The 14,708-nt window shown below is 36.6% G+C and overlaps 1 protein-coding gene and 1 long non-coding RNA gene across 5 annotated transcripts in view; one reads left to right on the top strand and one right to left on the bottom strand.

Moving 5' to 3' along the window:
* LOC115213814 (RUN and FYVE domain-containing protein 2) overlaps positions 1-9,742 on the bottom strand; it is a 250,820-nt gene extending 241,078 nt beyond the window's left edge. For 3 of the 4 annotated variants that reach the window (XM_036504738.1, XM_029782693.2, XM_029782692.2), the window contains exon 1: positions 9,541-9,741. In XM_036504738.1, the coding sequence (XP_036360631.1) occupies positions 9,541-9,730 (190 nt within the window). In that variant the 5' untranslated portion in view covers positions 9,731-9,741. Of the gene's footprint in view, positions 1-9,540 lie in introns of all 4 variants that reach the window. The other variant, XM_029782694.2, reaches the window with a different exon arrangement.
* On the top strand, positions 5,578-7,193 carry LOC118764231. Its single transcript, XR_005000025.1, has 2 exons — positions 5,578-6,114; positions 6,705-7,193. It is a non-coding gene; the product is annotated as an uncharacterized LOC118764231 (long non-coding RNA).
* Positions 9,743-14,708: the final 4,966 nt, after the last annotated feature.

Genomic DNA, 14,708 nt, shown 5'->3' with positions numbered 1-14,708 from the left:
ATTTTTCTTTTTAGAAATAAATCTTTCAAAATTGATGGTATCTATTACAGTGTGTGTGTGTAGTAAGAAGATTGCTTCCCAACCACATGGTTCTGGGTTCAGTCCCACTGCATGGCAACTTGTGCAAGTGTCTTCTATTATAGCCTCAGGCCAACCAAAGCCTTGTGAGTGGATTCGGTAGATGGAAACTGAAAGAAGCCCGTCATATATATTTGCATATATTTATGTGTGTGTGTGTCTGTGTTTGTCCCCCTGCTATCGCTTGAAAACTGATGCTGCTCAGTTTATGTCTACATAACACTTTGGCCCAAGAGACTGATAGAATAAGTACTAGGGTCAATTTCTTCAACTAAAACCCTTTAAGGCAGTGCTCCAGCATAGCCACAGTCAAAAGAATATATATATCTAAACGATAAGAAAACAAAGAAAATTCTTTAACACATCTTTAATAATTCACAACTGTTTCTGTATCAATGCATTTTTGATACAAGTCTGATGAAGTGCCTCTCTAACATCTAAACCTGCAAATATGTAAATTTTCACTTTAAACTTTTGCATAAACTGGCATTGCAAAGAGAGTTGGTGCAGAAACGATTGTAGCGAATCATTAAGATGTTAAAGAATTTTCTGTCTTCTTATCAATTGGACTATTTACTCTTCACCAAACCCACATTACAGTGTGAACTTGGATTTTCTACACCTGAGGAATTCCAGCTTTGGCCTGGAACACGACAGTACTGATAGTCCAAGTGCTTCTTGGAAATACCCTAACTTTACACCCTACCAGGAGCTTAGATTTTTGCTCTCTCTCTCTCTCTCTCTATATATATATATATATATATATATATATATACACACACACACACACACACACATGCACATTAACACAGATTTGTACAAACAAACGTTGATAATAAAAGCTGTTGCCAGAATTTATTTTTAATTATTTTATTTTAACTTTATTTTTTGGCATGATTTATTTATTTATTAAACAAACAATAACTACAGAATACTACTACACAAAGTTTGGCATTTTATTTATTTTTTTTGTTAACGTATATTCCCAAAGATTTCTCACTAATAGCATGGTCCTTCTCTTCGCAAAATTTTTTTGTACTATTATATAATGAAACAAAATAACTATACGATAGATAACAGATATAGATAACAAACTTTTTCAAACTGTGCATTTGAAATGTCACTATATTTATGTCAATAGTCAATACTTTTTTTTTTTATATAAACAGCAATAACAGAAAATTGATTTCTAATATTAGCACATGGCAACACATTTTGGGGTGGATGTGGGAGTAAAGTTAACTAAAGCCACTTCTTTGCTGGTAATTTACTTTATCTTTCTGGGAAGGATGAATGGCATTGTGACTCTTATGTGATTTGAACTCAAAACATTATAGCAATAACTAAATACAAGGCATTAATGGAAAATTAATTATTTTTATTATTGGCTAAGTCAGCCTCTGTCAAATCATCATCATTTAATGTAGATTTTCCATGCTAGCATGGGCTGGACAATTTGACCAGTGCTGGTAAGGGCCAGAGACTGCACCAGGCTCCATTGTCTGTTTTGGCATGATTTCTATGGCTGGTTGTCCTTCCCAATGCCAACTACTCCACCGAGTGTACTGGGTGCTTCTAACATGGTAACAGCATGAGTGTTTTTTTCCGTGACACCAGCATTAATTCTGCTGTGGCAGACAGGTCTTCTTGAGTATAGAAGTGCGCCAGACATCTTGCTCCTTACTCTTCTCCTTCGTAAGGTTCAGTGTCTTAAGATCAGCTTTCAACAGTTCATCCCATGTCTTCCTGGGTTTCTCTCTTCCACAAGCTCCATCCACTTTGAGTGATCAGCACTTCTGTATGCAACTGTTTATATTCATATGCATCACATGCTCAAATCAGTGCAGTCTTCTCTCTTGCACACTGCATCTAATTCCTCTTTTGCTTAACTTTTCCCTCAAAACACTAGTGCTCTGTCACACATGTACACTGACATTGCACATACAGCAGAGAATAGTGGCTTCGTATGTCTTCTGCATTCAAGGGACACATCTCACTGCCTGCCATGTAGTATCGCTATCCATATACATGCATCATACAAACTTCCTTTCACATGGAGAGAGAGAGAGACCTTTGGTTGCCAACAGAGGTAAAAGCTCTCTGAATTTTCTCCATCTTACTCTTATTCTAACAATTACACTTTCTGTACATCTCCACTCCCAACAACTAATTAGGTCCCCCAGGCAGCAAAAATTATCCACTACCTCTAAAGAGCCTCAGGGGCATTTGAGAAAATCGATTTCCTAAACGTTTTTTGTTTTTATGGCTCTTGTGTATCTTTCACATACAAACACTATCTTCGCTGATAACCTTCCAATTTTCCACTTCACCTCTTGTGTGTCCATAGTTTGCATTGAGTACCCCATATGGAATTCCTGCCTACACCTTTTTTTTATATATCAAGCAGTGCCATTAACCTGATGGGGGAAGGGTTCCGTCCATTTTCTTTCTTGCTATAATCTTAGTCTTTGCTAAGTTAATTTTAAGGCCCTTTGATTCTAGGTTTTGCTTCCACACCTGGAATTTCTTCTCTAGTTCTTGAACAGACTCTGCTATAAGAGCAAGATCATCAGCATATAAGAGTTCCGAGGGGCAGCCAGTCTTGAATTCCTTTGTTATGGCCTGGAAGACAATGATGAATAAGAGGGAACTATGTACAGTAATCCTTCGACTATTGAGTTTCTTAATTATCTTATCCAGCCATTTTTCTGATAACAATATATCTACACCCCAGAATTTGCACTGGTACTACTTGTCTATGAGAAATCTGGATAAGACTCCCTACCATCTTATCTCTTCTATACAACACACATCTGCCAGCTTCAGCACTAGCACCTCTACAGTCCTACCTTTCATCATACCAACAACAGATTTTGGACAAGAAGTGAAGAGTTTCTAATAAGGGGCAAGTTATTTGCTGTCTGCTTTTTACATTTAAAAACTGAATAGGTGACATAATTATTTAATGATAGTTATGGGATTTTCATGTTGACCGTTCTTCTACTAACTGCAAGAATAACCTGATGTTATATGCAATGAGGGAGTCTCTTCGTATTTGTGACTAAACCCTTCAAAGTAGTGCTCCAGCATGACCACAGTCCAATGACCAAAACAAGTAAATAATAAAAAGATATACACACGCACATGCATACACAGATGTGTGTATGTTTGGGATCATTCATCATCATCATTGTCGTTTAACATCCGCTTTCCATGCTGGCATGGGTTGGACAGCTTGACTGAGGACTGGTGAGCCAGAAGGCTGCACCAGGCTCAATCTGATCTGGCAAAGTTTCTACAGCTGGATGCCTTTCCTAACACCAACCACTCTGAGAGTGCAGTGGGTGCTTTTACGTGTCACTGGCACGAGGGCCAGTCAGTCAGTTCTGGCAACGACCATGCTCAAAAAGTGTTTTTTACATGCAAGGCATGCACACACACAACATCATTATCATAAAGAAACTAGAAGTAAGACTATTCTGTTTACTGTAACAAATATCTGTTTCATAAACAGAATAGATATTTTTCCAAACCAAAATAGTATCAATGGTTTAATGGTCTTGAAGAAAATCCAGCCAAATTCAAATAATTTTTTTTCAATTTTCATTATATTTCATTACTCATGCTTTTTTATTTATTTATTTTTAATTTCTAACTTTACACTTGTATAATCTAGTCAGCTGAAATTTAATGGAATGATGGTTCATAATGTCTAAGTAATTTTTCTAGCTTGATATCTCTGTAGCCTTCCATGTTCACCATACAAACATCAGGTAAACAAAGTTTGTTTATTGTTGTTTTTAATTTGAATGTCAAAATTATTTATTTTGACAGAGACTGTCAAAGTAAAGAATATTCTTAACAATTCATATGCATAAATCAATCAACTAACTTTGACTACATTTGGATAGCTATTATATCTGTGCGTGTGCATACCTGCATGTTTGCACATATAAATGATCCCAAATACTCATCTACCACTGGAACCCTGTTTCAACCTGTTGGGTACAAAACTTAAGGGTTACCACTATGAAAGTTGATATGATGAAAAGTAGGTCTGGAGAGATTGCAGAGATGCTGGATTGGAATTAAGTAGTGCTGTGTACCTAAGGTAAGACGGGAGAACATCAGCCAAATGCCTCATAGGCAAGTAACAGTTCTGAGTGGTGAAAACATATTGGTGGCAGAGAAATGGTCAGATAAAGTAACTGAGGTTAACATATATCTCACAAGATATATGCTGGAAAAATTAAGCTTAGACAAGTCTTGGCCAACCACAATAGTTATTTCTGCAAATACACCACAATCAAGACTGAAAGACAAGGAAAAGGATAGTTTCCAAGCGGCCCTCTTGCAAACCACCTTACTAATGAAAGGCAGTGACCATGTTATTATGGCTGGTGACAAGTTGGACAACACCATGGTCCCTAATGATCACTACTCTGGCATATGTAGAGGTTATGAATATAGTACAAAGAATGAAAAAGGATTGAGAGTCTTGGAGACCTGTAACATAAATAACATACCCATATTTTATTGCTAACTTCTGGAAACTGACTAATAATCTGATCACTTACTACTCAGGCAAACATGCAAGCAAGACTTCACAATCGTCAGTACATAAGATATGCAGATGGTTCTAAATATTAAGTCCTTCCCAATGAAGACGCTAGACATCAAGTATGTGATAAGGCGAGAAGTAAAAAGTAAAAGGTTTGTTAATGTTTTATGACAATAGGATCAGAAGCATAAGGTTTTCTGTAATACAAAACAATATGTCTATGTGAATCAGGACATCAGTTGGAAAGAGTGTCTAAAAGGCATTAGTAGTGCATATAAACAGACATGTTGTCAGCAGGGTGAGAGTTAGCAATAATAAGTTCAGCAAGGAATTTAGTATGCAAGTAAGTCAAAATCAAGGCCCAGTTTTCAACTTCATATATATTATAGTTATCTAGGCCATAACAGAGGATTTTAGAGCTGGCTGACAATAGGAACTGCTAAATGTCAATGACCTGGTTTCCATAGCTGAATCTGTTAAAGATTTTGAGAAGACATTCCAGATATGCAAGTAAAGCTTACGACCAAGAGACCTCAAAGTAAATCTAACAAAGACAACTTTTAATTATAAAGAAGGAAAACAAAAATCCACTGCCATCAGGGAGGTGGCCATGCTTGGCATGTAAAAAAAAAGAGTATGTAAGAATTCTATATGCAGTAGCCAGTGTAAACTCTGGATGCTCAAGAAATGTTGTGGGATCACAGATAGGGTGATAGAGAAAACAGATTTCATATGCAGCAGATGCAGAGAAGTATTTAGCAGTTTAAATGCTTAGAAGACTCCATAATAGTTGAGAACTTCTCTTATCTGAGTGACCTAATAGCAGCAGTGGAGGTAGGTACTCCAAAAGCATAGCATCCAGAGTAAGAACACGGTAGAATAAACTTAAAGGAGTTATTATTTCAGCAGGGATTCTTTCTTCACCTTATTTGTTGTAAATCAATTAGAAACTTTCAAGCTAACTTTCCAGTGCTCTAAAAGTCCTCAAGATCTATTATTTATAAAAATCTACCTTCCAACTGCCGATCACTATGATCAAGCTGTAATCTTGACTTAAGCACATGGCTAGGATGAACATCTGTTGTAATCACATGCACAATGGAATCGGAAACTTTCAAGCTGACTTTTCAATACTCTAAAAAGTCCCCAAGATCTATTATTTTTTAAAATCTATCTGCCCAGTAAAGTGAAAGGCAAATGAGCAGGGGAGGCAGAGGGGCAAGAAGTCGCTTTAGCTTTTGTCTTTCCAAGGACTTGGCAACGTTTCTAGAGCTGATGCTATGATGAAATGCACCCATTACACTCTGCAAAATGGTTGATGTTAAGAAAGGCATCCAGTTACAGGAAAAAAATCCAAAATTATGTGTATAAGTATCAGACTATGAGAGCAATAGTTCCTAATAAGAACTGACTTTGATCATGATGACCAGTACAACCCATGCCAGCATGGAAAACAGATGTAAAGTGACGATGATGTATATACATAAAGCACCATTATATCTATTATGTATACATGTGGTGGGGGATCTCCCCATACTCAACTTCACTTTTCATCCATTCAAAGTTGATTTAAGTGAATATATTCCGCCCTCAAAATAAATAGTTTTGTAATGTCTCTTCATTTCTTTTAAGGTTAATGATTATTTAGTTATTTTTCTTTTTTTCTTTGTATTTTATAGTGGCCAAACCAGTAATAGTAACGGACTCAAGCAACTAAAACTACATAACAACTTGTACATCAACCAGCCTCTACCATTCTTACGAAAGGAACAATCAAAATCGTTTCTCTCTCTCTATCTCTAACAATAAGAAAAAACTTTAAATTCAGCACTTTATATTGTTAACTTCAATATCAAAGACTATTGTACGTATTTAAAAAGAAGCGGGGAACCTATTAAGAGAGCTTTACGATATATAATTTACAATCATTAGAGGACATCAACGTGGCTTCTTTTAGGGGGAGGGTGAATAGCAAGGTAAAGATGTCTGAAACAATAAACAAGCCACATGCTTATTACAGTCTAAAGTTTTGTTTCTCTATAACTTGATTAATATTTCATTTTAGCTACCTTGAAAGGATGAAAAGCAAAGTTGACCCCAGCAAAATTTAAACTCAGAACGTTATATTATGATTATTATTGAGAAATGCTATCTTTCCTGACTGATTATCTCTCATTTGGGGAACCAGAAATATACACATAAGAAGAAGGAGACTGCTAAATAATAAAACGGAGGAAAAAGTGGTGAAAGCTGGGACAAGATGCTGAACCTCATGCAACAAATGGCAAGGCCACTCCAACCCATACAATCACGGAGAAACGAACATAAAATGATGAAGATGATTTGTATAGTGTTTGTTCAGAATTACGTTATAATGTTGTCTCTTTGTTGCCTTTGTGATGAACAAAGAAATTGCTATGAAACATACAGTAGCATGCTGATTAAATGAAATGCAGTATTTAGTTTCGAGTTTTTGTTGTTTTTTAATGCTCTGATTCTAATTCTGACGGAGTCAGCATAGTTTTGACTTCGTTAAATAGTCGATAGAATTACCTTATGTTCAGAAACTGAACATTTTTTTTAAATGTTTTTTTTTCAGAATCGTAATTTTTGTATTTTTAAACCTGAAATCACCCCCACCAGAAGGGGGGGGGAGGTTAAAAAAGAAAATTGTAGAAATGGGAGATCTCTGTCGTTGAAAACATAGGAACCCGAAGAAATTCTTAAATATAAAAGGATGGTTGAACATTTCGGAATAGTATCAATACTTCTATTTTCGATATGTGGTCACGAACGGAAAGAATGCCGAGTCACATTCGATAGATTACGTACATTGCACTTGGCGTCGTGACAATAATATAAGAAATCCTAATTAGGGGCGGACATAGGTAGAATTAGCAAAGTACTAAAAATGCGTTGCCTTGTTTAGTTGTGCCCCTTTAAGTTCTGAGTTCAAATGTCACCTAGATTGTATTTTCTTTTCCTCTCGGTGTCGACAAAATAATTGCTAGTATTACAACTATTAAATAATTAGCAACATTTTATATTACATTTCTGAACTGAGTACCAATGCAAACAATAATTACAGATCCGGTGTCATTTGTGCATTTTGCCTTGCAAAAATAAACATACGGTATAGATACATAACAGCGTCGACGACAATAAAAGCTTTTGCAAAATTGAAAACCTCTACGTAACAGAAAATGTCGCATTATCGCTGTTAAATTAATGTTTATAAAAATGGATAAAAAGATTATTTTATCTAATCACACGCACACATACATATTGTAATGGGTCATACACACACGACTACTGAGTTATTGTTTCACCAAATATAAGCATAATTTAACAAGGGTAATACGATAGCTTCACCCAAAAGCTCTCATTTTCGCCGGCGCTGTTCTCAGCGTATACCCACATCATTACCTTCGATTTTTATTCAGGGTGGTGGGCCGGTAAATCAGATGGACATCGGACAAAATATCTTGTGCTATTTTTTACAGCACTCTACATACTAAGTTCAAATCCCACTGATATCGAATGAGTATTTCTTCTTCTAGAGTCGATAAAATTAAGTACTAGGTCGATTTTTTTTTCTTAATTGACTGTTTCTTCCCCGCAAAATCCAGGTTTTGTATCTATGTAAGAAAAAATCGTCGTTATTTGTTTAAACCTGATAAAGGAAACTCTAGTTCGTCTGTAAGCTTCTTGAAACACTAAACCTTCATTTACCCATCACATCTAGTGTTTGACAGGTGTTTACTCCAAAGAACAGTGGACTGCATTCACCGCAACCCAGTACTGATTGGGCAGGCCTGTGATCAAAGGTATTCCAGCCTTAAAGTATCTAGGACAACATTATCTTTCTATTCTTAAAAGAGTGATTCGAGATAATTTGGTTGCTTACTTCGGCAAATTAATTTCCTAATACGTTATTTCTTTATCTCACTATCAGTACAAGAACTTCGATCACAGCCTGATTTTGGCGAAGCATGTTATATGACAGGTGTGATTTCTCCTCCCACTTTCTTCCTTTCGCTGATTTCAAAACATCCTGGTCAATAGCATGCGCTGACCTCAACCACATATGCAACTAATGTTTACCGTATATACATAACAATTACATCATGAAAGAGTAACAGTAGCTATATAACTCGTTGCATTCGCTTTTAAGAGTGAAAAAGCTTCATCGGAGGAAATTTGTGTGAACGATCGGGTTGCATGTTCGTCGAAACGTCTACCGCGAATTTTTTTTTTCATATTCGTTCATAGGAAGTTGTTTTACACCTATTACACACATTTTTTTTTTGATTTTCTGATATTTGTCACGCCCTATATTAACCCATATTGGTATGTGTGTGCTTTAAACGGCTAGCAAAGAATTTTCCACGATGTAATTTTTTTTTTTTTTTAGTTTCAACACACGATTTCAGATGAAGTCACTTGCCAAGTATATACAGCTTTAAAATACTGGCAATCTTTCGTTTCTAGTAGACCTAAAACGAAAGATTACCAAAATACTCATATAACCATTATAATACATGCATACATATATGATATAAACGTATGCATATCTATGTTTGTGTTTGTATATTTATTTATATAGGTATGCATACACACGATGTATGTATATGCATGTATATACAAAACAAAATAAACATATGTAAACAAAAAAAAACATCTCTTTCGAAAAAGAAATAACAAAGATAAGTTGCACGTTATAGTGTGGAAAAACAGCACACACACATATAATTTTTCTTCTTATATATATATAAGCACACATATTGAAACATGCAACGGCGTGAACACACCCACCAACAGCATGGAGGAAAAAATGAAAAAAAAAGTTTTAGTGAATTGAAATAACAATAAACACGTTTAAGATAAACAATTGAACTTACTTTCGTATCGAGCCCTCCTCCACGCTGGCATGTAAGGCGGTAGGGCGGGTTGAACTTTGGAAGTCGTTTCACCAGCTGATTGAGACATTGGCGGCGGTCGTTCGACGGCCGGACTGATTGATTTCAGAACATCGGTGCTATCAGACGGAACCTCCATGGACGCCGCCATCTTGGAGACATTTAACCTCATCCGAGACAGCAGCCCCGCACAAACTGAAGAAATTGTGCGCTCGGTGCTCGGCTGTGACGTCATTTGGCGCGAGCTACAAATTATCTTTAACCTGGTTATTGTTAATTATTGATGGTCTTCTTACGTTTTCTTTCCATTCGTTTAATTTTTGCTTTACAGTGGACACAAGGAAAAGTTGACAGATTTCTGTCAACCTTATAAGAATTAATGAATACGAAAAAGTATTGAGTAATCTTTCAGTTTAATGTTAAACTGTCTTACTATAACTTGACATACAAACACCGACACGAGTGGGTGCTGAAAAGTTCCTGGCTTTGGGTGAAAGAAAATACAGGAGGATCAGTTAATTATGATCTTATTCAACATATTCCCCTTCTCAGATTTGCAGCATTCCTTCAGTTTTTCTAAACCCTGTAAAAGAACTTGCAAAGTTGTGCCTCCAACCAGGCCTTTCACGACACCCTTAAAGCCAGGAACTTTTCAGTACCCCCTCGAGTATATATATATATAATATAAATTATATGCATGTATGTATATATATATATATATATATATATATATATATATATATATATATATGTATGTGTATAGGAGGTCACCAGCAGTAAACAACATGAAATACGGAAACAAATTAGTTCAATACGCAAACAACGAGAGAAGCGAATGGAAAACAGGACAAGTAACATAAAGAGCGACCCTTCATCAGTTGACGGCTGTCTATCTACTCCTCATTTCGAGCATTGAACGACAATATGAGCCTTCGAAGACAGTTGCTCCCGTACGTACCAAAATAAAATTTGGGATTTGTGGAGGGTCGAATTTGGGAACAAAAACAGTACAGTGGAGACATACAAGGAAATCTAACAAAAATATACCCAGCCTTTCTGCTGTTTTAATGGCAATTCTGCATTCGAAAAAGTATCGCCTTATTTGTATTGTACAATACATGTTTCGCCACATAAAAAAACAAATGTTAGTTTGTTTACATTTATATACACATAGTTGTTCTATTAGCTATTTAGCATCTAAAATTGCGGATGAATTTGTCAGAGCTTAATGCACTCTGCCAGTCTTGAGGGATGTTAGTTCGAAACCCATAGCTGTTTGTTGACAAATTTTTCCACTTTGTAAGGGTAATTTACCTGGTGTTTTTGCTGTTCTAACAGCAATTGTGCATTATATATATATTGCACCAGATAGAACAATTTGAGACATTGGTGGCGGTCGTTCGACGGCCGGACTGATTGATTTGAGAACATCGATGCTGTCCACACCCGAAGGATCTTCATTTCAGCCCACACTGAATATGTGTATTGTTAAAATAACATAAATATATTCCATTGTGAAAAAAGAATGATTTACACTGTATTCCAAAATTAACTGATTCTACTATAATCATACAGATTATGTTACAAAATATGCATTATGTTATAGAAGTAGTTGGGTTGTTGTTTAGCGCCAGGTTTACCCTAATCGAGCATGCCTATCATAAAAGACATTTCAGTCACAATCTTGTGATCATGAGTGAAACATCCTAACCACTAGGCCACATACCTTTTCAAACACACACATATATTACACAATCTAGTTTCTGAGAAAATTGTTGAAGCATGTTCACAACACTTAATCCAATGGTTTCTTTCAGTTTCCATCTACAAATCGACCTCAAGGCTTTGGTTTACCCAAAACCATACTAGAAAACACTGGCCCAAAGTACCATGCTGTGAGAATGAAACCAGACCATATAGTTGAGAAGTAAATCTGTCAACCACATTGTCACACCTTTGCCCTATATATATATATATATATATATATATATATATATGTATGTATTTACGTATGTATGTATCAAGGGATATATCCTATTACTGATTCTGATCTAAAAGCAACAACTATACAAGGTTCAGGGTTGTTATCTATCACCAGCTTCTAAACCTACAACTTGAAAAGAGAGAGAAAAACTGTCGATAATTATGTAGTAAAGTGGTATTTAGCTTAGACATGTAAGCCAGCATGCCTATTTTTGCTAGTCAGACTCCTGTTTTTATACTTTCGGTTAAGTCAACTACATTCTTAGACATTTAACACCATTCTAACTGTATCGGCAGGCAGAAAATGAATGTAAACCAATACCACAGTCACGTCACAGTAAGAACAAGGGAGATAAGCTGTGGCTAGTTGTCAGCCCTTAGACTCTTAAACTTTTTTTTTTTCGTTATCTATGGATCCTTTTGATTACTATTCTATTTTGGTTGGCACCCATAGTCATTCGATGTTTAAAGATAAGTTTTATAGGTTCTTCTTTCAAAATTACCCTTTTTCCTTTTTTTTTTTTTTTTTTACATATTAACTTGTGTAGGCTGAACTATGTAAAATGTTCCGGAAAGAAATCTAGCTGTTTATTGCAATAAATACACTTAAAGCAAAGATTTTTCATGGACTCTTAGTATATTACAGGTAATCCTCAATTTACTGTTTTCCTCGCATGGACCTCTATCAAGAACCATTGCTTTAGATGAGAATCTGAAAAAAAAAAAACTGCTTATCAGTCTCAAAGTGACCATTGTTTCTTTCAGCCTGTAGTTCATACCATTGGTGTTCATTTCTAGTTTCTATGATATTTCTGAGACCCCGTTCGGTCATGATTGACCATGGGATTGCACCTTGAAAGTTACCCTCCCAGGTACAAGTCCGGGCAATGATGTTTATGGAAGACCAGCAGTCACCCATGCGTACCGGCTCCCCCTCTCCACATCCACCAGTGTTATCCAAGGGAAAGGCAAAGGCCGATACACCTTGGCACATGTTGCAACTCATTTCTACAGCTGAGTGAACTGGAGCAACGTGAAATAAAGAACTCAATACGCAGCCCAGTCCAGGATTTGAACTCACAACCTCATGATCATAAGCTCAATGCTCTAACCACTGAGCTATGTACCTTCACATGATATTAAGTGAATGAAAAATAAACTATTTGTTAGATTAACTCTCTGCCAAAGGTAATTTTTGTTTCAGAAGGAAGTGCACTCAGCATTACAAGCCATCACTCATTACAGCATAATCTATACAAAAATACATGTTACAACATTTTCCCTGTCTTTTACTCATTTTAATTACAAGAACCATAAAAAAATGGACATGAACTGAATCATGTAAGTAAAGGGTGGAACGTCATGAACGGATCAATAATCAATATATCTTTTCATCACACCTAGATATAACTCCAAGACTAAGTACCTACATATGTATTTTTTACGATGATGACAATATTCTAGTCTTTTAACTTTTACTTATTTCAGTCATTAGACTGAGTCCATGCTGGAGCACTGCTTTGAAGAATTTGGGGCAAACAAATCGAGCCCAGCATTTATTCTATCAGTCTCTTTTGTCAAACTACTAAGCTACAGGGACATAAACACACCAACACCAGTTGAGGTATAAACACCTACACATATACAGGACAGGCTTCTTTCAGTTTCCATCTACCAAATCCACTCACAAGACTTTGGTTGGCCTGAGGCTATATTTGGGGACACTTGCCCAAGGTGCCATGCAATGGGACTGAACTCAGAACCATGTAGTTGGGAAGCAAATGTCTTACCGCACAGCCACGTCTGCTCCTACATATACTTTATATAGATTATTGTCTAAGATGAATCATAAAGGGAGAAACATAAAATTAGAATGGGACAGGAGTAATTAAAAAGAAACTGAAGGTAAAAGAAAACGTTTCTGTACTAATACTCCTACTCTATCACAACTAGCAGTATTTCAACTCATTTCTAGAACTCTTTGTTTTATTTCAAGTGAACCTCATTTTTTGGCCTTTTCTTTCATGCATTACTCTGAGATGACTTTGGATTTGTACAAATTTTGGAAATGATTAATTGAAAAAAAGGCAGAATTGTTTCATAACAAACATTGGTGCTTGTAGATACATTTTGACAAAGCAGTAGTTGGTGGTACTGTTGCTGGACAGTTTTCAGCAGGATTTCATCACTGATTCTTGTGAAACAAATTGTGCCGTAGGTGAGAAATGTGAAGCTTATAAACAATTATAATTTATGGATCAGGTGATGAAGGTCACGGAGAGGGCCATAGCCCAACTAATTAGGGAAAGAGTCTGCTTAGATGATATGTAGTTCGGTTTTGTGCCTGGTAGAAGCACCACTGATGCTATATTCCTGGTACAGCAACTGCAGGAGAAATACCTAGCCAAATATAAACCCCTATATTTGGCTTTTGTGGACTTGGAGAAAGCCTTTGACAGGGTCCCCCGTTTCTTTATCTGGTGGGCGATGCAGAAACTGTGGATTGACGAATGGTTAATAAGGGCAGTGCAGGCCCTATATAGAAATGCCATTAGTAAGGTTAAGATTGGCAATGAGTATAGTGAAGAATTACAGGTAGTAGTAGGGGTCCAAGGATCAGCTCTCAGACCCCTCTTATTCATCATAGTCCTCCAGGCAATAACAGAGGAATTCAAGACAGGTTGCTCCTCTATGCTGATGACCTGGCCCTCATAGCAGAATTACTACCAGAACTAAAGAAATTTCAGGTGTGGAAGCAAGGTTTAGGATTGAAGGGCCTTAGAGTCAATGTTGCCAAGACCAAAGTTCTAGTAAGTAGGAAGGCAAACACATCACACACCACTTCAGGTAGATGGCCCTGCTCGATCTGTAGAAAAGGTGTAGGTAGAAACTCCATAAGATGTACACAGTATAAGTTATGGACACATAAGAGGTGCAACAACATCAAAGGGAGATAGCTTTCATGTGCAGTAGATGCACAGGGGCAATAAACAGCACAAACGCTCAGAAAACAGATTCCATCACATGTCAGGGGGAGAAACTAGAATAGTTGATAGCTTCTGCTACCTAGGTGACCAGTCTATAGTGGGGGTGGATGCTCAGAGAATGTTACCACTAGAATAAGAACAGCCTGGGCAAAGTTCAAAAAGCTTCTACCCTTACTGGTG

This window comes from Octopus sinensis, linkage group LG7 (genome assembly GCF_006345805.1).
Source record: "Octopus sinensis linkage group LG7, ASM634580v1, whole genome shotgun sequence".
In the NCBI taxonomy this organism is placed as follows: Eukaryota; Metazoa; Mollusca; class Cephalopoda; order Octopoda; family Octopodidae; genus Octopus; species Octopus sinensis.
Note: the sequence above shows the minus strand (reverse complement) of the source record. Positions and strands in the feature narration are given on the sequence as shown.